The sequence below is a fragment of the Trachypithecus francoisi genome, unplaced genomic scaffold, assembly GCF_009764315.1.
Source record: "Trachypithecus francoisi isolate TF-2019V2 unplaced genomic scaffold, Tfra_2.0 Lachesis_group13, whole genome shotgun sequence".
In the NCBI taxonomy this organism is placed as follows: domain Eukaryota; kingdom Metazoa; phylum Chordata; class Mammalia; order Primates; family Cercopithecidae; genus Trachypithecus; species Trachypithecus francoisi.
The window spans coordinates 84,213,077-84,241,028 of NW_022681458.1; the positions used below are offsets into that span (position 1 = coordinate 84,213,077).

General features: G+C 36.6%; 1 protein-coding gene across 12 annotated transcripts in view; it reads right to left on the reverse strand.

Annotated features, from left to right (window-relative positions):
* Positions 1 to 27,952, reverse strand: part of PKP4 (plakophilin 4) — a 233,263-nt gene that overhangs the window by 78,289 nt on the left and 127,022 nt on the right. For all 12 annotated transcript variants that reach the window (XM_033231419.1, XM_033231422.1, XM_033231416.1 and 9 more), the window contains one exon: positions 1,575 to 1,609. In XM_033231419.1, the coding sequence (XP_033087310.1) occupies positions 1,575 to 1,609 (35 nt within the window). The remainder of the gene's footprint in view (positions 1 to 1,574; positions 1,610 to 27,952) is intronic.

The window sequence follows — 27,952 nt, forward strand, 5'->3', positions numbered from 1 at the left end:
TCTCACACTGTGGTCCAGAGCACCCCCACTAAAACTGGCTCTCCATTTTGACACTCCTAATTGTTTTAACTGTACCATCCTTCCAAACACAAAACCTCACAGTTATTGCCTACCCACCTCACCATCACACCAGCCTCTAAATCCTTACGAATTGCCTAGATGATCTCACACACGAAATTCTGCAACAAGCTTTCACTTGGTCTATCTTGTCACTAATTTTTCTTCCCACTAGTTGACAGCTCTGCTGTTTCTTCTGAGAAATGTTTAAATAATACGACATTTTGCTTCAAGGATTTTTAGTGTCTCCCCACGGAGAGAGTATCAAGTCCCTGGAACTTACAGATCTCTGTAATTTCAGCCAGTTCAGCCCTCTGCCTTTGCACATCTTACCACCTCCCAAACCAGTTTTAAATGTTCCCTTCCCCTGACACTTGTGTTGTCTCTTCTCTTGCCCAGTGACAATGCCCTCTTCAGAGTGGTCCATTAAGCCCAAGGCTGCAGGACCATCTCTTCTGCCATCTCAGATGTGGCTTGTCCACTTCTATCAATATTTCTCACATAATACTTACTTGGCAGTCAACCACATGTTATTTCAAGGTGTGTCTTGCCTTGTATTAAACTGTTGTTTAGAAGTCTTACTGTTAGGTAGCTTTTCACATGTTTCTGCCTCATCAACAGTTTGAGTTAAAACCTTTTTTTGGGGGGATATAACTTCTTTGTATGACAGCCAAGTATCTTGTATGTACTATAAGGAACACCAGAATCCTGGCACCAGGTTTAGATAAACTCAGATACTGGGCATTTGGTTATCTAAGTCTTCCTCAATTCAAGTCTTGTTTGAAAAGGGCCAAAGTATTTACATATCAATGCCTATTCCAGCATTACAACATTGTTCACACTACTATTTACAATGTAAGCTCCATGGGGGAAGGGGACAGGGACAAGTGTGTGTTATGCCCATTACTGCCCAGCAATGTGCACAGCATCCGGTACATGATGTGAATGCTCAATAAACATTTACTGAGTGAAGGCTGGGTATGAAGACATCAACGATTTGTGTAAGTGGCAGACAGTCTCCTTAATGTAATTCATCCTTCCTATGTGGTGAATTTAGGTTAAAAAGAAAAGATAGACTACATGAAAAGCTACCACACTGTGTTAGAAACATGTGGATACATTAAAAAAATGAAAACTTCAAACAACTTTTCTTTGAGTATGATAAACACAGTGAAAGACCCAACTTGTATAATTAGCAGGTTTCTCGATTACATAATAACTTTTTTTGAGGTCAGCCCTGTGTTTTCTTATGATGGAAAAGGAAACTTTCAGATATGGGGTTGATATTAAAAATACTGCTGTTCAATGCTTTTTCATTACAGTTGACATATACAAATTTACTCAATTATACTAAAAACTTAAGCATATTATGAACTACTATTCCAAAGCAACATAGCTCAATATTGTCACTATTAAAGGCTGTGCTTGGCTTATTTCACCAAGAAATAGTAAATTAAGAGAGTAGGCTATGTAATTTGTGTTTATTAAACATAACTCTTATATAATAAAAAACATACCTGTTGATCTCCAAGGAAATGACTTCTCAGTTGAGCTAAAGAAAAAGAAGGAAAAAATGAAACATTTATTTATTTTGTCATAAAATTTAGCTTGGGACCTGTTTTGCATATTAACATTTAATTTCCACATTAAATTATACAAAGGCATAAAAACCCTAAATAAAATTTAAACTTATCTAAGTTAATTTTTAGATAGTATTTAAAATTGGAACAAAAATTGTTTCTATTTGGAAATTAAGGCAAATTATAAAATGACATAAAATTCTACTTGAAGACAAAACAGCACAACTGTATGATATTCACAGTACTTACATGATGTACTACAGTTTTTCTGTGATAATATGAAAACTACATATGTATCATATATATGAAGAGGAACCAAAAAGGCTGTTAAACAGTTTATTTTACTTATTTTCAAAAGTGGCAATTAGAACAGAGACAAAACATATAACAGAGACAAAAATTACCAAGGCCACTTTTGAATTGAATGTTGCCTTATAAAATTTAAAACACAGAACTTTATATCAAAAATATAAGGTCCTATAAGCCAGGATAAAGTGACAGCTATGTATTTTGCTTGGTTATTAGAGTATGCACTTAAAAAATTTGTGCATAAAAACATATCACTGCCTCCCCGCTTGCCACCCCTCTTGCCCCAATCAATACAGGAAATCATGGTGTTACAGGGACAGTGCGGCAGAATACAGGAACAAAATAATGGATTATTAAGCATTTATTAAAAGGTAGATTAAGCATTTCACATATGATCTCCTTTATATTATTTATCACCATCTTGTGAACAGGTACATCCTCATTGTTATCTTACAGATAAAGAAACATATGCTGGTAATTCGAAGAGCTGGAACCACACCCAGGACAGTCAGATTCCAAACTCTATCACTGTGCTATTCCAAACCGTATCACTGTGCTACCTGGCAGAACAGCTTGTGATCCCATTTTTGCATTAAACACACGCAGACACATAGACAATATGACTAGAAGTCTAGAAAAATAAAAACCAACGTGCTAGCAGTTATATCCATGAGTACAGTCATTACATTTTTTTTCTTTTTAATCATTTGTACTTTTTTTCCTTTTAAAAAACCAGAAAAAGGACATACATTCATGGTATTTTTTTGAGTGCTTATTAAATTTATAGAAAAAGGAGTGTGACTCCGGGCTTAAGGAAACATTTTGCAAAACAAAGAATGTGGAGCAGGGGAAGAACAGTCCTTTTAGTGCTGTATTTCTAAGATTTTAAGTTCTTATTACCCCCTTGATACTTTCCCCAAGTCATTATGTGGTTATGAAACTTGCTGGTTGAAAACCCTAGATTCCATAGAAACTCCCTGAACTTCAATTTTGTGTGTGATTTGCCTTTTTTCCATCACAGGAGCAATAGTTCACATTCCAGGACCCTGAACGAGCTGCAAGCAGGGGGACATGCTCCCAGCAAGTGGAGTCAACCAGTTAATGCTAATCTCCTCCAGGGCTCTGTGATGTTCCTTTATCTGAAACACCCTTAGTTGATTTCAAAGTAGACTGATAGGAAAAAGTGAAAACTTGGTCAAATATCAGTAATGAGACATTTGTCTTGCTCCTAAGGGTAGGCCATCACTGTCTTGTGACTCCAAAAGTGGTTTTGCACACTGCATTTCAATTTCTTCTCAATCTGTTTTTGTTATTTAATTGTATTATCTAAATTAGTTTTCTAAGCACTGAGATTGATATTACCCAACTGTGTTTCCTCAAAAGCATCATATTTTATGTCAATATTAAAACACATGCTAAATCAAACTGCCATCCAGAAATGTTTAGTATACCTCAAGTTTCTTGGGAATCTTAAGGAAGTTTTATCTTCTGAGTTTGAAACTTATATAAACTTTAATGAAATACAAGACTTTTTATCCTCAAAATTGTGAGTCACAGAATATAATTCCAGATAATTGCTCAAATGGAGCAAGGGCTGTGGCTGTTTTGCTCATCTCTTTATACCAAGTGCCTAGCATTTGTCAGGCACACAGCAGATGCTTAATTATATTGTGAAAAAATCAAGTTCTTTATTGTTTTGAAAGGTCAGGATTATATAAATTACCACATATTACCTAGTATAAGCAGGTCAACTTATTCTCCCTGAGTCTAGGTAGGAAGTTCCAGTAGCCTCATTGTGTAGCAATCAAGCAAACAGCATTTCTGCTGCTGAAAGAACCTTTGGTTACCAACATATAATAGGTATTCCTAGGTGAAGGCAATGGGAAGCCTCGGTTAACCAACATATAATAGGTATTCCTAGGTGAAGGCAATGGGAAGCCTCGGTTAACCAACATATAATAGGTATTCCTAGGTGAAGGCAATGGGAAGCCTCGGTTAACATAAATATTCCCTCCTCTATTTAAGGTAGAATATATAAATCATTAGAAAAACAAGCTAATAAAGAAAATTAAAAATAAAAAGTTCCATGGTGTATTTTGAAGATCATGTATTCAGCCCAACTAATTTCACATTAACTTCTATAATTCTGGGAAATAACTGGTCATTATACATTATTCATAACAGCCTATTTTCTTTTTGAATTACTCACTTCAAATGACTCTCAAATTGTTCACTACTTTGGGACTCAGGGATTGGACAACAAAACACATGGAATTTTGAAATGCTGTTTTAAACCACCAAATGCAATTGTTCTAATAAACCCAATAAACATGGGTTTATTAGAACAATCACAGGCAGCTTCATGTTAGAAACATAGGCTTATTTCCTCCTTCTCTCCCTCCAACCATCTATTCCTAGAAACACTTCCCCAACTTTTACTGAATGCCTACAATGTGTCTGCAGGCACTGTGCCCACAAATGACTCCATCCCGGTTCCCTTTCACTTCTCTTCTGAAGATGCCAAGCAGCTTGCGTTCTAGGAGCTTCCACTGGAATGTGAAACACATTTTAAAATACATACAGGAACTGAGTCACCCATGATAACTTTATTTCATTGGGAAGATATATTCATAATGTAATATGTTAATAACTTAATAACAATCATTTAGAATGAAATCCACTAAAAACCTTGGGGCTGTCCGGTCAGATGGTGAACATCAATCAGAAGCAAATTTATTACCAAATTAACAATTCATTTTAATGCAAAAAATCAGTTTGGTTTACAGGAAGACAATGTGCCTTCATCATATTACATGAAAATATGTTGTAGATCACTATAAAATTCTACACACTCCTGAAATTAATTTTTTTCATTCAGATGCAAATGGAGGCAAAATATCTTTGTTGGACATTGATGGCTGTGCAATATCTTTGAAAACTCTCCTTATTTTGCTGTTTTCCATATTAGGACTCAGAAAATTACCTGCTCATAATCCCCTGCAGCCAGAGGCAGGCCAGTGAGAGTCCACAAGAAGCCACATGTGGAGATAGAGTGGTCCTGAGCATTTGTGGTGGATACAGTGGTGGCAGTAGGTACTGCTCCCGGAAACCCAGATTCAGATTCTGGCTCCCTGGCCTTCCTAGAGACTCCATGAGTTGACACCCAATAGCTCTTAAAAAGTTCCTTTTCTGCTTACATAAGCCAGAGAAGATTCCATCGTTTGCAACCAAAAATCCTGACTGATGTTATCCTAAAACTAACAAAGACAAACTAGCCCTCTGAAAAGGGCCCAAGACTCGTAACTGTAGACTATTTCCAACTGCATACTGGATATATAACACAGATCAGATTCAATGTATTGAAATTACTTCCCTCTAAACTGACTCCTGCTTAGTGACTCCCACCTAGTCACTCAAACTGAAGAGCAGGGAGTAATTTTACTGTTTGTTCTTCCCACTAGTGTGTAAGCTCCATGAGGGTATGGGAGTCGGCCTTATTTACAGACAATGGTCAGAGCCTAAGGCAGTATCTGACACATGGCCATTACTCATTTTGAATTAATCTCTACTACCACTGCCATAGTTCTGGCCTTTATCCTCTTTTGGCTGGGTCCTTCTTCAGTCTCTCTCCTAACTGGTCTTACTGGCTTTAACTTCTCATCCTGGCAGGCTCTCTTCTACGCTGCTACTACTGTGATTTTTTTCAAACACTCACCTCTGATGTCATTCTTCTGCTGCTAATGCACAGCAGATCCATAGAGGATAAAATGCAAACATCTCAGATGGCACAGAAGGCCCTGCACCACCTGGCTCCTTCTACTGTGCCCTTTCCCACACAAACCTACATTCGAAGCACTTCTAACTGCTTGCAGTTGCCTCACACACCATACTGTTTCACACTTCCACTGCTATTTTTAGGGTAGAACATGCAGGAATAGAGCCTGGAAATTCTTTCAGAATTACTCAAATTCTAGAATGGCACATGCAGGTACCATATAACCTGTTTATATACCCATGAAACAGAACGCTCTAAAGTTTACCTTCACTTTGTATCACCTTCTACAATAACAGGAATATTAAAAAAAAATGTTTTACTTAAGTTGGTACCCAATTTCCTCCTGATTCTTCTGTCTGATGTGAGCAAGCCTGCTTTAGTGGATACCAGTAGGTAAATGCTAGGAGAAGGGATAGTAGAGAACTGGATGGAGCCACATGGTAATTCTGCCATGCCATTTCCCTCACCTTCTTTCAGGTCTAGGTAGGGCTCATTTTATCACAAGTATACACAAGCTACTGTTACTAGTCTCTTAGCAAGACATATTGAATTAGGACAAGATCCAAGGGTTACTCCTTTCTGAAAAAGAACCAGTTCTTAGCCTGAAATTAGAATATGGTCAAATTGCAAAATTTACTGCTTTATTTAAAAAAAATCAGGCTGGGCACAGTAGCTCACACCTATAATCCCACCACTCTGGGAGGCTAAGGTGGGAGGACTGCTTACCTCAGATGTTTGAGACCAGCTGGGGCAACAAAGTGAGACCCTATCTCTACAAAAAAGTTTTTTAAAAAAATAGCCGGGCATGGTGACATGCGCCTGTAGTCTCAGCTGCTTGGGAGGCTGAGGTGGGAAGATTGCTTGAGCCTGAGAGCAAGGCTCAAGGCAAGCAAGGCTGCAGTGAGCTGTGATTGTGCCACTGCACTCCAGCCTGGGCAACAGAGACCCTGTTTCAAAAAAAAAATAAACAAAAATAATTGTGTCAAGAGATTTTACACATACATGTATATTTATATATCAATATAAGTCATTAATAGCTGAAAAAATAAACCACAGTCAATAACAAATTAAATTTTACTCAGTATTAATTAGAAGGGATAACTCAGATTATCCTAGAAATTGTTTTATTTATGAATGGAGCATGGGTGTGTACCACTGTCTGGACTATGTGCCATCTACAGCCTTCTCTCTGGTGACCACCCATCATCCTTCAAGAATTACCTGAGGAGAGTTGGTCACCTCCTCCTTTTTGTCGTGAATGTACTCAATAATTTACCTGTATTTCTGCACTTTTCACATTGCAACCATAGTATTTGTTTACCTACCTGTTTCTACTACCAGACTGCAGCCTTCTTGAGAGTAAATATAGTATATTAATTCTACTTGCATCTAACCAAGAACTGGCGTTGAGTAGGATGCTTAAACAGATCATAGCTGATCTTAACTCTTTGGGTTGTTGTTTTAAAGATTAATGCTACATAATTTTAGAAACTGTTTCAATCATTCTGCAAAAGAGACAGATTCTTCATGATTTGGGCTCTTTGTATCTCACAGAAAAGATGTTTACTGCATATATGCATACATCACATGGATTCATTCAATAAATATCTGTTGACCATTTATTGAGTGCCAGCCATTGTTAGAAGCTGGGAATACATGGTGAGAAGAGCATCCTACAAGAGAGGACTCTGATGTCACTGTCACAGGGCCCAGCACTATTCCGATTAAAGACATTCACATATCTATCACAAACAAATGTGAAGCAACTTTTAAAAACAAAAACCAAGATCTAATTCTCCTTATCCTCATCTATGAAAAGAAGGTCAACTGGTACTGGGAGCACCCAGGTAGGAATTTGAACATGAAGTCTCCAGTGAGACAGGTATGGAACAATATGAACTATACGCCATAGTCTAGACTGCACCTCGATTTCCACAGCTCACAAACTGTAAGTGGTTGGGAATAAGACAGTTTGGGAGACCACCAAAACAATATGCTACATGTGTAAGAAATCTGACATTTCTCCCCTCTGTCATGACAGATGATCTCTTTAATGGCTATTTAAACCATCTCAAATGAGTAGCATTACATGATCTACTTTCACTATCACACCATAGTTTTTTACAATATTACAATATTCTTTTCTTTCTTTCTTTTTTTTTTTTTAGAGACAGGGTCTCATTTCATTTCTCAGGCTGGCATTACAGGCATAAGCCACTGTGCCTGGTACACAATATTCTCTAAATTATTCTTAAGTGTTCTTCTACTAAATAGGGGTAATCAATACACGAATCAGATGTATATTAATCTTTACTATGAAAAACTTTAAAAAATACATTTGTACATTTTTGGCCTTTCCTTGATGTTTCACTCCTCAGTTTCCTCTCAGTTTTACTATTTTGAGCTCTGATTCCAAGTTCCACAAGTCTGTATTTTTGTAAATATTAATTCTTGAGTTAGAGTTTAAAAACTCCCACATTTACAGATGAAATCTCAGTAGCTTCAGGACATAAGTTCCAAAATGCATTTCTCTCTTTCTCCACCAATTCGTTATTGTCTTACTTTCAATTTGTGATTTGCTCTTTTTTTTTTTGAGACGGAGTCTCGCTCTGTTGCCCAGGCTGGAGTGCAGTGGCCGGATCTCAGCTCACTGCAAGCTCCACCTCCCGGGTTCACGCCATTCTCCTGCCTCAGCCTCCTGAGTAGCTGGGACTACAGGCGCCCGCCACCTCTCCTGGCTAGTTTTTTGTGTATGTTAGTAGAGATGGGGTTTCACCATGTTAGCCAGGATGGTCTCGATCTCCTGACCTCGTGATCCGCCCGTCTCGGCCTCCCAAAGTGCTGGGATTACAGGCTTGAGCCACCGCGCCCGGCCGATTTGCTCATTTTATAACTTATGTTTCATATTTTCTTGTGCCATTGGTGGGCTTTATTTCTCCACTAATCAAAGTTACTCCATTCACAAACGTATAGGCTTTCTGGATTCTAAATCTATTGTGCGAAGTTCTAGCTAAGTCTATTTTTTAGTCAATTCCAAGGTCTATTTCTAAGTTAAAACAAAAAAAAAGGGGGAAAACTCATTTTGTGTTTTTATTTTTTGGCAACGAATTAACATTGCAATTACTTAATACCTTGTCATCCTCTAGGCATTACAAATTGCTTTTTAATGAATTACTCCAGAATCCTCTTAGTTAACGTGAACTGGGCTCCATAGTTCCCTGTTACTCTGTATTTCCCATTATGCATCTGGGATTTTTTTCCCCTCCCCAAGGGAATATGGCAAAATAACTACTAATGATTCTCAAGTTTGTCTCTACTTAAGAATATTACAGGACAAATTTTAAACAAACTACCTTAACGAAGTAACACATTCTGTCAAACACTTAAATTTCTATATTGTCATTAATTATAATTAAATGCAATCTTCAATTATGATCAGGAGATATAACATACTTTAAGATTTTTATTTCTATCTAACATTGCTTTGGCTTCTGTTTTAATTAGTACATTTAAATCTTTGCTCCGTCTTTCTCTTAACGCATTTGTAAAATATTCCATTAGTTTCTTGTGAGTTCTTAGCTAGGTAAACGCATTCTGTGCTTTAGCTTTCTTGAGTGCTCATGAATTCATGCTGAGAATGCCGCTTTCTGAATGTAATTCCTGTGGAAGTCCCTGGTCTTATTAGGACCTGTGGGCAGGTCAGATTTCTCCTTATCCCGACCCTCAACAAGAATGTCCATGAGCTCATTTTACACTTACAATTAGCAAGGTGAGAAGTAGGATCTAGAAGACTAAGATGGAATAAAGCGTTCTCTAATGCTATAACCTGTCTTCTGATGTTCTGAAAACTCATACCACCTACTAATAGGTAACTGTCAGGTTACAACCAGTTTTGCTTTTCCTGTTTGGGAAACAGGGTCTTTGGCTGTTGCTTTTAGTTAGATAAGGATTGCCCAGGAAATACATTCTTTATGCTAGAGACTTATGCTCTCTGTCTTAACATCAGAACAAATAGAGCAGTTACACAAAATTAAACAATATACCATGATTATTCTTCCCAAAACAAGTTTGGATACTCTTCATCATTGCACTAAGCTAGTTCAGTAACGTGAAGACAGGAAGGTCAACACGTGAAGACAGTGAAGGTGAACTGCTTTGCCCAGCTCAAGGACGGGTGAGTTGGAAGGCAAACAATTATCTCCACCACCACATTCACTACCACCTCGGAGGGGTTCTCAGGACCCTAGTTTGAAAAATCACAAATCCAGGCAGTGATGATTTCTTAGCAAAAATACTCTGAAAGCAATCCTCCTTAGTATTTAACTATATTTTTTGAAACCCCTTTCAAATTTACTTAGTGTCCATTCACAATCAATCTCAATGAAAACAAAAACAAAACAAAACCTCTTCCTCCAAATTCCTGGTTTTTCACTGACCGAGTCTCTCTTTACCATACTGTCAGATCCTGGGCAATTCTCTGTTGGATGGAGACTGATTTCTTTCTTCCCAAGAAAGGGCCACTAATTAATTCTTCCTGGCTTTTCATCAGAATGGCCATTAGTCCCCTCTCTTCCTAAGTCCATTCCCAAGATCTCAGCAGCCAGGAAAAGTGAAAATGTGACAACAGGTCCCTAACTGTAGTTTAGTTACTTTTATGTGTTATGACCTTGCCCCGAAAATGGTACATGCCTACAGTTTGAACTAAGCAAGGCATAACAAATGAGACAGGGCAAAGGGCCTCTTTTCATAATTCTATGATCCGAGGGCGATATCGAGGTTACAGAAAAGCAAGAGCACTTGAATTAAAAACGACACCCTTCATGTAGGCTACAGCTGTTCCTGACCCACCAGCCACAGGACATGAGGCTTGAGCTGCCTTCCACTAGTGAGGCTCTGCATCAGTCCATCTCCACTCCAAACCCAATCACTGCTGTGACCAACAGAATGAGCAAATGAGATGGCTACAGGAAGGCAGACCTGATGCCTCATGGAAGGCAGGAAAGCTCAAGGGCCTATAGTCAGACTCATATTTCCCTCAGTGACACTTTACCTGAAAAACTTGGCCATGCTCAGAATATACTTTTACAATTTTAGTCTTTAAAAAGTCATGAGCAACAGGGACAGCAAAATGTGGAATAAAAGTCCAGTCTTGGTTTACATTGGATGCTAGCAAGTTTGAGTGAAATGTATGCCCAGATACTGTAGTGAACATGTTTGGTCTTATTCATAGTCCTATTTTGTTTTCATACTTGTTTTCTCAGTTCTTCATTCTAGTTTTCCTTTGTGCTACTCTACTATATATTTTTGGACCCCTATAACAGCTGTCTAAAATGCATTCCAGGGAAAGGTAAGATTTAAATAAATAATACCATGACCAGCCTCCTGAAGCGAAAATTGCTTATTTGATGCGGAGCAAAAACATGAAAGGAACAGGAAATACAATTCAAGTAACCTTCATAGGGACTAGAGGTGAACAAATTTCAGAAGATGTTAAATATTCTGTGACAAAAGCATTTTGTGTTAGTGCTTTGAATCTATGAATAAAAGATTCAGAAGACCATATGGGAAAGGGAAGATCAAAAAGGATGTAGTACTAGACAAAAAATGAGACAAACAGTTCCCTCTAGTATCCCTATAAATTATACAGGAAACATGACTTCTGTTTATGCCCATTCCATAACAGCTGTTCCAACTAGCCAAAGTAGAAATCAGAATATGAAGGTTTTCTAATATTTCAAATGACACTTGAAAGAATGAAAGCAACTGAGATGAAAAGAGTAGAATGGCTAAACGCAACAAGACTCTATTCCTAAATATCCTGCCACAAACCTAGGATCCTATTTGGGCAAAGGGTTGGCCTTGAACCAGATAGGCTACCGGGAACTGTGTCCATGGTTTACAAAATGCTGTGGCCTCCCTCATTTCTATTCTTCTAAAACCTTCCAAAGTTGAAGAAATAGAAAGGAAACTTTAAAAAATTTAAAATAAAGAAGAAAGGGCATATAAACATACTATTTTCTGCTAGAAGTGCATGGAAGTATCTACATCTTATACTTGTCAATAAAGCAGATGCTGGTAAGGAGCAAGAAAAGGGCCCTGTTTTTCTATTTGTTCTACGTGAATCTGGTCACAGCATTAACATGGGACTAAGTTGTAGCAGTCTATAGTAAGAGACAAGCTGGGATACAAAACCCTTGAAATTCATAATTACAAATAATTTTATTTGATGCATACAATTTAATTTTGTACATTATTTCATATTTTAGGTGCTTTGAAAAGCCTATGTAAAATTTTACTTAAAAGGAATTTTAAGCCGAAATTTGTAATTAAACACTTATACCTCCAATCACTTACACAGAGAGTTCTTTGCTACTCATGTAAAGGTACTATCAAATCTGGTGTGTGTCTAAAGAATGATATTCACTTTCTGTCTACTGATTATCTGGAGTAAAGATTTTTAATTTTTATAAACAGTAAAGTTCCTTAAATTGCCAAAAAAAAAAAATTATAAGTGTGAAAAGAGAAGCATAATATACTTGTTAAATTTTTGCTTTACTTTTGGAAAAAGAAAGGTTTCTCTCTGTGACAGCATTTTCAGCTCTTGATTCACGGACAAGCAACATGAATAGCTGTTTTAGTGCAGAAGGAGGAATGAATCCACATGTGGGACAGTCCACAGACCCAGGATTATTAATAACTATCCTGGAAGAAGAGTGGACCCATAAGGAAACAGACAATATTCTACATAGTATATACTATGTTTCTATGTGGTAAAACATCTGGATCCTAGAAAAGTGGTTCTAGAATGCTTTAAATCCCTCTGAAAACTCTCATGGGTCCCTAATTTGTCTCATATCCCCTTACCCACCACTCTGGTTTCCTACCCTTCTCTATTTATCACCCACATGTTCCTAACTACTGCTGTAGGGGAATGAAGCAGAAAAAAGCCTAACAGGATGAATAAGGAGGAATGATGATAATGACAATGGAGGGACAGGGTAAAGTCTCTTAAAACAGCATTCTTGATAAACAGTGCATGATCCATAAACACTGATCAGGAGCTGAACAACTACCCTTCAAGGCAAACAGAAAAGGTAAGCGGTTGGTCAAGACTGCCTTAAATTTCTAGCTTTAATGTCCAGGCTTCTTTTGAGAAAAATGAATCCAAAAAGAAATGACAATTTACAACATACCAGAGGAGAGGTTGACTAACTTTATCTTTCTTTCCCTCTTTTTTCTCCCTGTCCCATTCATTGCCATGAGTGAACATCATTGATAGGAAAGGTATTACACGGTATGTGGAGCATATTATGTAAATTTATAATGTCTACATTGTAAAAATTAGAGCTAATAAATGGCGTTTATTTAAATATTCAAAAAGTTTATCACTCAGATCGTAAGAAATATAACCATACTAATCTTATAAACATTGAAATTATGGTTAATTTTTAAAATGCAATTTCATTCTGAAAATTAAGATCTGAATCACCTAACATTTTAAAAACTGTTATGCAACATTTAAAATATATACAATAAAAAACAGTATAACAAACACTCTGTATTTATTACCCAGCTTCAACAAGAAAGTGAACATGTGGTCAAACTTATTTTATTGACATCTTTATTCTACATTATATTCTCTACATTACTGGATTATTTTGAAGCAAACTCAAGACATCTTATTACTTCAGTAATGCTTTAAATGTATCTTGAAATATAGATACTTTAAAAAAGAACATAACCACAATAATATTATCACACCAAAAATTAACAGTAAAATTCTTAGTGTCAACAAGTATCTAGTCAGTATTCATACTCCCTGTTTCAATTTAAAAACAGTTGGGAGGTTTAAATCAGGACCAAAATAAGGTCCATATGTTACATTTGGTTGCTATGTCTCTAAAAATCTTTTGATACATAGTTTTACCTCCCCCTCTCTTCTTCTTCCCATTTGAAATCATTTCATTTGCTCTGTAGAATTTTAGCCTGGTTCTAATGAATGTATCAGCACAGTATCAATTGACATGTTCCTCTGTCTCCTGTATTCCCCATAAACTGGTATTAATATCTAGATGCTTAAATAATTTTAGGGCAAGAACATGTCATGGGTGACATTACATACTTCTCATTGCATCATATCAGGTGACTAAGATTTCTGGCTGTCTCCCTTTTGGCGATATTAACATAAGATAGATCAGTGGGTTCATGTCCTGTCAGCCCAATCCATTCACTGTAAAATTTCCCATTACCTTTCCAGTTGATGATTTTAGTAGCCATTGGTGGTCACTGGTTTGTCACTATTTTGTCAGTGGTTGCTAAGTTCAACCGAGTTAACTTCTAGACTTATTCTGATTAAACTACTTCATACAATAATATAATTTCTCCCTTTGTTTTATGTTCATAAGAAATATGATATAATACTATTTCAGTTGTCACTTATAAATGCCTTTACTGAAAAGTATTTTGCTAATGTTGTTCAGCAAACAGATATACTTCCGCATTTTGTACTTTGTAAACATTAGTTCTTGTATTATGGTTGATAATTTTACTTTAATTTTCTCTGTGGCCGAAATAGCCCTCTTATTGATAGTGTAACTCAATCTGGGAAGTAGATCAATCTCTAATTGACTTGGACTGAAGCAAAGACTACGCATCATAGGATCCTAAAATAACTGGCTATTCTTTTTCTCCCCCCCCAAAAAAAAACCTCTAGAAGAAATACACAATACACACACACACACACACACACACACTGAAGACATTCCTCTTTGGATTATATGCAGTCTACTAATGCAAACCAAACATTTGACAGTGGTTAAAATGTGTAGGGAGTTTTTTTAGCTGTGAAAATCTGTAGTCTACATACTTTTTCCTGCTTCAGTTTTAGAGTGTTTTTCTCCTATTTAATTGTGGAGTAACACAACAGCAGCATAGAAAAATCTATGCAGAAACAGATTAGATTGATTTGTTATTAAATAGATTGTGAAGCCTCAGGGAAGATAACTATAATAACAATTCAGACACTATAAAGTCTGGCAAACTTGTCATGTTAGTCCCCCACCCCCATCCCTAGGCAGACATGCCATGTACATTTTTATGACAAGCTGATTAACTGCTGAAAACGCACTAATGGAGGGTCCTCACTTTTAGGTAGATAATCACATTTTCAGTTTTCTTTCCCATACATCACTGGATTAGAGCTGTGTAGGGTAGTTCTCTGAAGGGTTAAGGATACATCACACATATTGCTCTTGTTGCTCTATGTCCTTAACCTGCCAGATGGTAATGAGAATGAGAGTTTACCACTAACCTTCTTTTATTTCATCATGAATATTAAAGTGATTAGATGAAGGAATTACAAAAAATTTCCCCCTAAAATAATTAACTGTGCTAAGTACATTAGTGGCAACAGGCAATATATTTTTAAAGGTTGTTTCCTAGAGTTGTTGAATGAATATTTATATGACCTCTTGTAACATGTTTGTGAATGACTAGGAATAGAAATATCAAGCACTTCAGAGTTTCCAGATAGGAGAGACAAAATAGTGGTAGCGGAGGTGGAGCTGGAGACGAGGACTCTCACAGATGCCTCTGTACAGCAAACACAACTTTTACCCAGATAGCATGTGTTTGGAGGGGTGCAGTGGCAACAAGGAGGTAAATGAAGTACTGAAGTCTTTCCAGCCACTTGAGACTCCAATGGAAAAGCAAGAGAAAAACACTGTCTTTAGGGGAAAATGTCATCCTCATGTTAGGTTCAGGTGTACAATAAATAAAACCAAATCAAAGCAAAACACACCACCACCGCCAAGACCAAAAATGAAACCCTACTGAAGAGTAAGAGGATAACATGCACAAAACATTTACTATCAAACTGCAAATTACATAATAGGTGTTTAATGGCTGCTGTTCTCTTTCCTACACCATAATTATAAAAAGGGATTTTACCTAAGGATATGATGATCAAAGGTACCAAGGTAAGGCATCCTGGGATAGAGCTAGGAGAGCCAGTGCAACCTCATCAACAGCATTCTTCACAAAATTAAAAATAATAAAATACAGGCAAACATTTTATGCTGCTAGGAAGACACTTTATCATCTGGTTTAGTTACAATGGTCCCTTGCTGATAGAAGGCAAATTTCTAAGCTTGTATCTTTGTAGCTCTAGAAAACAGCAAAAGCTAAGTATTTGGTGAATGAATTTAGAAAAGACCTCATAAATATTTGCAGAAAAAAACAAATGCAGAGTCATTAAAGAAAACATGGAAATAGAAACCGAGAGTAATGTTAGTATAATCTGTTTCGGCTTTCACTTACCCTAAGTGGCAGGTTTGGATAATTTGAGATTTATTATTATATTATATATAGAAGGTTATTTATTCTACATATGTGTCACTGTACTAAAATGTTCATATTCTATAAATAGATCAATATGGTGTACTTTGTTCTACAATGTACTAGGATCTGTACTATTTTAAGAAATATATCCCAGAGTTATTTTAGCTTTAAAAAACTAGCCGGACGCGGTGGCTCAAGCCTGTAATCCCAGCACTTTGGGAGGCCGAGACGGGCGGATCACGAGGTCAGCAGATCCAGACCATCCTGGCTAACATGGTGAAACCCCGTCTCTACTAAAAAAAAAAAAAAAAAAAAAAAAAAATACAAAAAACTAGCCGGGCGAGGTGGCGGGCGCCTGTAGTCCCAGCTACTCGGGAGGCTGAGGCAGGAGAATGGCGTAAACCCGGGAGGCGGAGCTTGCAGTAAGCTGAGGTCCAGCCACTGCACTCCAGCCTGGGCGACAGAGCGAGACTCCGTCTCAAAAAAATAAATAAATAAAAATAAAAAAATAATGATAGAACCAAAAATAACAAGCCAAATTACTCATTAGAAAAATGAGCAAACATGAACAGCGGAGGACACTCAAATGGACCATAACACATGAAAAGATATTCAACACCAACAGCAATTGAGAAAATGCAAAGTTAAATGAAATAACGTTAGTTTGGCAAAAATTAAAGAGACGGTTCAATATTAAACATTGGCAGAAAGAAAGAAGGAAAGAAAGCAAGCAAGAGAAAATGAACCTGGAACTTTTTTACACTGCTCAAGGGGGTGCAACTGTTGAGCTGCTTCAGAAAGCTGCTTCAAACCAGCAAGATCTAGAAAAATTAAAAATGTACATTCATTATGATCCAAATAGTCTACTTCTCATTATATATTTTCCATAATCTTACACATGTGAACCAGGATATATGTTCAAAAATGTTCACTTACAGTATTGTAAAACTTCAACAATGGAATGGCTAAACAGTTTAATGTCTATGGTATAAATATACAAGAGCAGTTAAAAGAATGAACTAGATTTACACATATCAATGTGGCTGGATCTCAAATGGAAAACATCAAGGTGCACAATGACACATAAACCACACCTACCATCTTTGATGTTAAAAAAAAAGCAACACAAAATATTGGTTACACAGGTGTTAATATATATGTATATAATATGTAAGTACTGTATATGTATTGACATAAAAGTATACAAAGTAATTTGAAACACTACACACTAGTGGTTAGCTATGGGGAAGAGAAAATGTGGCAAAAGGGACTTGAATTTTATGTTCAATATTTTTTATAAAAAATGAATTTTTAATAATTTTTAATTACGGGATGTGAGTACTTACATTTTCATGCTATTCTCTGCACTTACAATTTTTAACATTTCTCAAAACAAAGAAGATTTAAAAACACAGATAAAGGGAAAATAATAATAATGATAAGAAAATACAGGATTTAAGAGCATTGGTGCTTTTATGAGATGATAAATGTAATTACTAATTCCTATAAAGCAGTGCAAGCAAATTTGTTCAAGCATCTTGAAATATCCTGTATAACTGATTAAAGTACTTTATCAATATGTACACATAATTTCAAAAACTAATGATGAAGAGTAAGGGCTAATATTATAATTCTTATTTTGATTCAATAATTCAATACTGCTAAATAACTTAGTAATATAATTATAGAAAGTGAACTATGAAAATTTACAGAAAATGAAATACCGTTTTAACTAAAATTGTTTTTAAAAGATAATTAAATAATGGCATGATATATATATTTTAGATATATGGGCCTCTGAATTTTTGAGAGTATTAGAAAAATTAATATAGCTGAGGTGCCTCCATTTTAACCACATATATTAAAATAGTCTTAAAATAATCTGAAACATTTATCCTATTAACCTGATCTTTTTTGTGGTTCTTCCTAACCACATTATCTATTTAACATTTAAAATGCTCAGTCTAAGAGACAGGTAATTTATTTTGGAATACTTATTTGCTGTGATTAAAACGTTTTGTAGTACAACATTCTAGGTTCAAAAAAGATTCTATTATGAAAGGTATCTTGTTTAAAATTCTACATGGTGACATTTTTAGCTTAAAATATGTTAGCTTACTGCAATACTGGTTGAAATACCTTGGGGTCACATGTCCTAGGCAAGACTTAGTTATACTAGTTTAATTCACATGTGTGGAGATACTTGTCACTTGGATTTGTATGTCCCAGTTGAAATTGACTTGTGACTGGAATGGCAATGAGATATCATAATTAAAAATGCCTTCTGGAAGAACTGTGTTGAGCAAACTGCTCCACATAAACAACTTCTGTAGAGCTGCAGGTCAGCTTTGACACATTTGGTATCTTTCAGATGTGGAACTCTTTACTGTGTTTACAACAGGAGTTGCATCACGAAAATGCAATGTTACCAAATTTGCTCATAAGAGCACCAATTTAATAACTATTCACCATAGAGATCCCAAGGGTTTCTGGTAATTATACTGAAATATTAAACAGTTTAGTCTTCATTTAGTCTGAATTAGAAATGAAGTTAGGGAGCTTTAGAATATTTGACCATTAAGAGAGCCACTAGTGACCAAATACACTAAAAAATTAAAACTAAATCATTACAGACAACTAACTCACCAATAAACAAGGATTTACTAAAACAGGAAGCAAAGGAGAAAGGAAAGGAGGCAAGCCCACATGAGAGAGTGGGAGGATGGGTGGACAGGCCAAGGGAAATCTCCCTTTGCTCCTGCCGCCTCCAACTTAAGAATGTCTAGAGCAAAGCTCTTGATATTTTTCCCTCTTAAAATTCAATACCCGGCCGGGCGCGGTGGCTCAAGCCTGTAATCCCAGCACTTTGGGAGGCCGAGACGGGCGGATCACGAGGTCAGGAGATCGAGACCATCCTGGCTAACACGGTGAAACCCCGTCTCTACTAAAATATACAAAAAATTAGCCGGGCGAGATGGCGGGCGCCTGTAGTCCCAGCTACTCGGGAGGCTGAGGCGAGAGAATGGCGTAAACCCGGGAGGCGGAGCTTGCAGTGAGCTGAGATCCGGCCACGGCACTCCAGCCTGGGCGACAGAGCGAGACTCCGTCTCAAAAAAAAAAAAAAAAATTCAATACCCAGCAGCACTATTCATAACAGCCGAAAACAGAAAACAACCCAAATGTACAGCTGATGAATAATAAACAAAATGTGGCATATCTACATGATGGAATATTATTTGGAAATAAAAAAGAAGTACCAATACATGCCACAACATGGAGGAACCTTGAAAATTTCATGCAAAGCGAAAAATGCCAGACACAAAAGACCACAAATTGTAATATCATTTATTAGAAATGTTGAAAATAGGCAAATCCATAGATACAGATAGAATAGTGTGGTTCTCTGAGGATAGGGAAAAGGAAAAAAGGGGGAGAGTTTTTTTTTTGGAATGATATTTCAAAATTAAGTAGTGGTAATGGTTGCACAACTCTGAATATACTTAAGAACACTGAATTGTACACTTCAAAAGTATGGATTTTATGGTATGTGAAATGTATCTCAATAAAATAGTTACTTTATAAAAAGCATGCTCAGGTTTTGCCTGGTGAGTGCACTGAAGGTCAAAGGGACAGAACTTTCTCAAACATTCTCCTAAGTGGTGTATTAAATAAGTAATAAACTTTTAAAGCACAAACATTCAATCTATTCAAAGATTCTTCATGTTTTAAAGAATACATTATTTGAAGAGGTTGATTTCTCAGTGACTTAAAAATATTCACTGAAGAAAATATTTGAACCACAAAAAGGCCTTTTATGCTGCTGTCAGCCCTAAAATATTTTTAGAATTTTTAGTAATATCAGTTGAAACCTGATGACCCAATCAAGTGTAAAAAATAAAAAGTCTGAATGGCAGTGGGAAATCAAATCTTTTCATTAAAAAAATAACAGTTCTTTTCTTAAGTGGTAGTAAGAACACTATTTGTCAAAACTGTATGACCTTTTTGAAATCATAAAGAATTCTATTTTAGCAGGGCTTTAAACTAACCAAAAAAAGGAAGATAATCTTAGGAAGACTGTGAAGTTATTTAACTTCAACATTGCTACCATCTTCCTAATACCAGCAGCAGCCAGCCAAAGAATGAACAATGTGAAGGGACCAACTGCTTCTGAACGGGATAATCAAGTTTCAAAATCATTCGCAAAAAGCAAAAATGAAAATCTAAACTGTGATTTACTTCCAAAAGTTGCCATTAATATTTTCTACAATTATTAAAAGGCCCAATTTTTAAATATATATTTTTTATTTCAATACAAATCAAAAGTCAGGGCTTTGTTTTAGTAAGGAGACAAACTACGATTTGTAAAATCAAATATTTGGAACCAATTTATGATGTACAAAGAAATAAACTTTCTCTTTCACCATTTACAATTTATTGAGAAGTAAATAAAAAACAAAGAAGAGATAACCAAGATGAGTTTCTGGGAAACAGTAACATTCCAAGTCTGTTGTCAAGAATAGTTACAGTTTTGAAATTCTTTACTATAAAATTTCAGGGATAGTTTCTAGAATTCTAAGATGATCATATTTTATTTATGAAATTTTCAATTCTAACTATATACTTTTAATCCTTCTAGTTTTTATTGTTTAAATTTTTTGTAGAGATATGGTCTCACAACGTTGGCCAGGCTAGTTTCAAACTCCTGGCCTCAACTGGTCCTCCTGCTTTGGACTCCCAAAGTGCTAGGACTAAAGGCATGAGCCACTGTGCCCGGCCTATCCTTCCAGTTTCGCTACACAACAAGCTGAACCACTAGTGTAACTTCTCTGCTTGCATGAAATGTGAACACTGACCATACACTGTACACTGGAATGCTGAATTTATTTTGCAATATTTCTCCTGGCCGAATCTTTCACTAGTATGCACCTGCCATTGGAAGGCTACACTAGTCTCTAACCCACTAAGTTAGCATCCCTAGGCCCCAAGCTATTCAGCACTTGGGAATTCTGCTGGCACATGGAAACCATTAAATTTGATGTATGTGCTTGGCTGGGGAGCCAATGGGGCAAAGCTACCATCTGTGGGATTATGACTCAACACCTCTAAGTCAGAATCCCTCCCAGGCAGAGCCACACAGCAGGGTCACAGCAGGGCTGTGGACCCTCGGTTGGCCTCAAATCACTGGTCCCCTGTCGTCCCCGCCAGCAGGCTACTTGGACGCATGCTGGGACCCTGGTGCGGAGAGCCCCTGGTCCTGGGAAACAGAGTGTGGCTGGAAAGGGGGCTGCCCACTTACCCATCATGCAACGCATGTTGGGAACCTGGCACTAAACCATTTGGACAACCCGTTTCTGGGTTGGGTTTCGTATGTAGCAGAGCAGCTCCCTCACTGTGATCTATTGAAAGTCTGCCCTCGATACAACGGTTTGTAAAAAGAAGAAAACAGAAAATATAAAAATATAAGAAACAAACAAAAAAACAAAACATAAAAAAAAGTTGTTTAAAGAATATCCTGGCATACTAAAGTGGGACATTAGGAACAAGATAAAAAGTTACCTGTGGGGAATTACCTCAAAATTAAATTTAAATTTAATTTTTCAGAAAGTATTTTTTGAAGAGAAAGAAATATAGCAAACTTTTAAAAGTGGTTGCCTCTTTTTGGGGGGTTCATGAAAATGTTCCATATGTCAGTTGTGGTGGTGGTGGTCATCACACAACTGCATGCCAAAAGTGCTAGTAAAGGATTGTAAAACTACACTACAAAGGGTTACATTTTATGGTAAGTAAATCACACTTCAATGAAGTTGACTTAAAATGCATAGTAGTTATCTCTGAATGGTAGAATCATGAATTTTTCTCTTTATACTTTCCTGAACTTTACAACTTGTCTAAAAGGAACATCATTTAACTCCATAATCAATAAAATACAGAGTAAGAATACGGTCTTGTCTATACCCTTGCCTGCTCCAGTGTCCTTGGAGTGTAGGCATAAGGGGAAGTCCTAGGGGGAGTAGATGGCTACAGAATCCAAGTGGGCCCTGCAATGTGGGTTATTGGACCCTTTTACTCTCACTGTGTCCAGTGAAATCTCAACCCAACTAATGTGAAAATGATACCCCATCAATGATATTGCAGGGAATAAAAGAACAAGTTCCATGCTCATCGAAATTTGGATTTGAAGGATGTTGCTTAGCCTGTGGGAGACATGAGATTTAAAGGACATATTTCCCTCTGAGGATTCTGTGCCGTGAGATTTCCTAAGACAAGCTGTACATACCCCAGCATCCCCTGGGAGTCATTTCTGTTGCTAAGATGTATACACTATGCACCTGCACAATGACAGGCAACACAGGCCATCTCACATCTCAGCACTCATTGCCATCCATGACTCTAAAAGGCTCTACAGACAGAAACAGTCACGGTAGGCTGCCTGCTTAGTGGACCTAAAATTGATTCATCTATCTACATATGCTAAGTATTATCCTGGAGCCAAGCTGTAGTGTCAGAATTGGCCCCCTGGAGAATTACTTTTAGTTAAGGTGCTATTCCATCCATTTATATTCCATTTAACAATGGAAGAAAGAGCCCTATGAGCTTGTTTTTGTAATTTACTAGAAAGAGACCACTGAGGACACTGCTTGCCTCATCATACAGCGGTATGTTAATGGGGACACACGGGAGAAACCACTCAAGCCTCAACCCCAGGAACGGTGTGGATCCTCCTGAGCAACTTAGTTTGTTTTTCTCTTACAGACACGTGAATTGTGGAATTCATTAGTGTTTCTGTCTTTAGCATGGCTATTAGGTCACTCAGAGCGAACGTGGCATGGAAGGTTACAACATACATTTTGTGTACTAGTTTAACCTCGGCTTCATCTTATTTTTCTAAATTTTATCTTCTTTTTGCCCGCATTTCCTTTTAGTTTTTGTATTTTGAAAGGTGTTTCACGTACTTTTGGATGAGGTGAAATACTGAATGCATAAGCAACGATAGCATACTCAGAACAAACGCAGAAAAGCTTTTTCTTCCCTATTAACTGGTTCCTTTCAATGAGGTGAAATATAACTATACTCTACTCAATATAAATGCAGACAAACAATAACTTCTTTATTAATTCATTCCAAAACCAAACTTCAATGAGGTGAAATATTAAATACACTGATAACATTATCTGCACAGATAACTTTAGTGTACCTGGTACAAATGAAGAAAGGCTACAATTGCTCTGTTAAATGAGGCCATAACGCATCTTCAGGGCTTTTCAAGGTTGCAACGATTATTTCTGGTGTGATATATCATCTCTTGATACAGGCTTCATCAATTCCAGATGAAAGTTCATTATAATATATTGATAGTGCAAGTTTTATTAATTTTTTTAGAAGTAAATAAAACCAATGGAAAAGTAATCAGAAATGAGGTTTTTACCTTGTTGGGAAGACTACTACTTCTAAAGAGTCATTAATAGAAAAAGTAAGGAATTTTATCTTAAGATTTTAAAAATGTTCTCAAGAAGGCATACTGCAAATAAACTGCCAATGATTATTATGCAGTTCACCTTTTTGAGACACTTCCTGACAGGTGCAAATGTATGCAGAGGACTAGTTTCTACTTTTAAAATGGAAACATATTCTGGCATGGGTTAAAAATGAATCTTTGATCCTACAAGTGTGAGGAAACCAAAGTACTCACTCTTAGAGCCACTCATTCGGGGAGGAGGATTCCACAGTTTATTTATCACAACATAAGCATAATTAAACAGGTATTAAACAGGACCTCACGCCACTGCTGCATCTTTCTTCACAGGGTGAGGCCAATAATGACAAAAACTTTGGATAGGTGAAAAGGGTGAAAACAAATCCTTTTTGTTTTCCTTTGAGTCATTACTGTCATCTTTGGACCAGGAAAAGTAAGAAAATCTTATAGATCACCTTGCCAACTCTGCCACAGGATCCAAACACTATGAAAGGTAACTGGTGATCAAATCCCCCGTTTTGCTGATTAAACTCATTCCATGCAAAAACGAACTGAATCAAACAGAAGCTCGATGGCCCAAAGTAGCAATTCCACTTTTAATTGCTACTTTTTTAGCAAACTGGAAATGGCAGACGGGTCTGAGAGCTAATTTCTGTTCTTCTGTATCCCTTAGATTCTGGTTCCAAGACTGACAGTTGGCATGCACTGGAGACGCAAGGGGGATCTCTCAAGTGACACAATAAAAAAAAACCTTGGCTCCTCTAATGGCAAAGCACCTTTACTTGATGTGCCTGAAGCATCCTGGACTTAAGGTTCATTATCCATTCAATGATCATTTGGCTGGGAGCCCACCTGCTGAGCACCAGGCTCTGTGCCAGGGCCATGGGGTTGGAATGGGCCTTACTACCTGTTGAGCAGCTAACACGCACAGGGAAACAGTGATGGGAATTCAGATGAGGGAGGTGACTTTTCCTGAGAAACTTGAGAAAGGTTGTAAAGAAGGGTAAGCATTTGGTTGGGACATCAAAAATAGATGGGAATTCAACATGAGAAGAAAGTAGGGCAATCCAAGTGGATCAGTTACCATTCCAACCACAGCTCAGAGATCACTGAATGAAGAAACCCACCTTACTCATAACCCTTAAAATTTCATAATAGATTCCTATCTGGCTGCCTGGTCTCTTTATTCTGTTTTACACACTGCACTCTGAAAAAAGGAAAACTTCCAATAACCATCACCACCACCAATAACAACTTTCAGTAGGTCTCCTTTAAAGATCCAATAAAGTTCCTCACAATTAAATGCCGGCTTCACCTTTCCAATTTCATAAGGTCCTTTTAGGGCATATCCTAGACACTGAGCCTCTTAGTGCTCCGGGACGACTGTAATGTGGGATCATATATGCCTCTGTGTACATTTTCCTCCTTTCCCTGGTCAATCCCACTCCCATTTCTGCATGACCCATTCATTCACCCGACATTCACTGGTCGTGCCACAGTCACATGCCAGGCACAAATGCCAGGCACTGAGAACCAGAGAGGAACCACAAAAAAGAGTCACTGACAGAAACTACTGCCCACAATATGTATTTTACTTAGAGATTTTTGACAAACATATGGAATTAGCCAGCTGAATGATATAACCTTAAAATTATTCAACACTTTAAAATCCACAAGTCCAGAACATGATCTAATAGCCATGCATATATCAACCACTTCTTCATTTAACAGTTGTTAACATTTTGTTATATTTGCTCCAGATGGCTCTTGAATAAAATGCTACAGATTCAGTGAAAGCCTAATTCCTAGTATCGTCCTCCTTTCTTCCTTTCTAGAGGTTCCACCATCTTAAATTGGTGTCATTCCAAAATATTTTATACTTTTACTCCAAATGCATACACTGAAAAAAACACCAAGTACTGTTTAATTATTATGCAGTATTGCTATATATGTATATTTTAAATTGCTCATAGATTATTCCTCCTATAATTATTCTTCTGCAACTTACAGCTTTTCAAGTCTGTTTTGCAAACATGTCCATGTTGATACATGTAGATCCAGTTATTTCATTTTAATTGCTCTAGAGTTTCATTTTAACTGCTTTAGAGTGTACCTATTAACAGTTTATTTTCCATTTCCGTCCTGAGGAATAAGTATACTCTTTGTAATTTTTTTACTTTTGCAAATGATGCTGCAATGAGCATCCTTTGTATTTTACTGTGCACACCTGTCAGACTTCCCCGATGGTATCCAGTTCTTGGAGTGTGAAACTCTACTCTTTTGCTCACTGATTCTCTCACTCATGGTCAAGTTTATGGTATGTATTTCAATGCATTTTTTTTTCCCCCAAAATCAGAACTAATTCAGAAATACATGATGAACAAAGCACAGTGTGAAACTGTCCTTCCTATCCTCTTCGATACATCTTTTCTTATTTTTGTACACTCAGGTGCTATAATCTCTCATCTGGATTCCTTAGCTCTAGTGAAGGTATTTGTGTGTGTGAATGGTTGTTCAAATTGATGTTTCTGTGAGAGGATGAGCACTGACAAGTCCTATTCTGTCATCTTGCTGATGTCACTCATAAATCTGTGTTTTATACTATCTCACTGTGAGCTCATCTTTAGTGGTGTCATTTTCTCAGCTGGGGACTCCTAAGCAATGTGGATAGTTACATTTGGGCTCCAAACCCACATATGGTAGAAGCCTGGGGTTTGCTAATCGTGGGGTCCTTTAAAGGACATGGCTTAGTACAGTGATCTTAAGTTCAAACATACCATCTTGAGCTCACACAAGATTTCATTCTTCGGCTCCTATATGGGTATAAAACCCACCTCTAGTGCTTACTTTGAGGTTTGACAACTGTTCTCACATCTCCTACAGAGGTAGCTCAAGCTTCTGGCTCTGGCTTTCGGTGCTCTTTCTAGTTTCAATATCTGGGGATTTTCCCTCCTCTTGTGCCATTTCCTCTAGGTATTGGTCTTTATTATTGATATACCAAGTATTACTAGGAGTTTATCAAGAGAATTTCTATTTTAATTTAGTTAGTAAAATTGCCAGAATAAGAAGTACTAACAGAATTCTGTTAAATGTTGAATCACTTTTCCATTAAAATATAATTCTGGTTAGAAAAACAAAACCAGTTGGTTCATACCTTTTAGAAATATATAATACCATATTATTGAGTTTGTGAATTGTTCTTTTTGGTGCTAAAGATATGGATAATTTCTAAAAAATATTATAGAGAATTAAAGCTAATTTTTGTTTTCACAGTTTTAATTTCCTTAACAAATTATTTCATTGGGTATTGCAAAGTCTGAGTTAGAAATTTCTAATTTATTATTTTATACCTTGCTTATAATTCTCTTCCTATAAAAACCTTCCTGGATATTTATAAAATAATTACATAATCTTATATTTGTTTTGTAAAGGTTTTGGTGACCTTTATTTATATGCTTTATGCCTTACCAAACATATCAATATACACAACTGTTAAGAGAGATGAACAATTCATATGACTATAACTTACCAGCCCAATAGTTTAATGTTCATACCAACAATCAGTTAGAAACAACAGACAGCATTCTATTCACTAAGAAGTTTTTTTGCCCATGAGTAACACAAGATACTGAAAAGCAGAATAATTATGAGGTTAGAAATGACTGAGAGAAGTTATTGCAGGCATGTCTACCTAAGCATAAGCAGATCAAATTTAAAACTGCAAACAATGAAAGCATTTTACAGTAGGCTTTATAGAAATATGTAATTATTAAGGAAGAAATCTATAGGTAGGATAAGCAGTGATTTAACTATTTGGAACATGTAGTAATTTTTACAAGAATGATGCTTTTAAATAGCATGAGAGGTATTTAAATAAAAAAATAACAATCATGACTATGTTTTTATAGTAATGCACTCATTTTGTATTTACTATATGTGAGTACAGTAAATTATTCCTTATAGTAATTAGTTTGTGTGGTAGTTTCATAGAGTTCTAGAAAAACCCAAAGTAAACTGGACACATTTTTAAAAGTTAATGCAATCTTATTTAGAAATATTTCTTAGTTAAAAAAAAATCAATACCAGGTGTTCAAAGCACCAGCCAATTAGCTTTACCAAATAATTAGCAATCAATCACAACAACATCCATTAACTGTGTGGACATATGAGGAATTTGAAGGCAGCACAGTAGCTTTTGCTACAGAAGCTTGCCAATGCTATAGAAAACATTTTGAGCACAGGACTGAGGGATAGTTGATACAGCAAGAAGCTTCTCAAAATTAGAATAAATGGACATTTTTGGTTTCAAATTATGGAAGGCAAGTTAACAGTAACAACACTAACAGAATCATTTGCTGCATACAGAACAACTTAATAAGGCATGTAACTTGAGTGTGCATAAAGATGGAGCCATTGGCC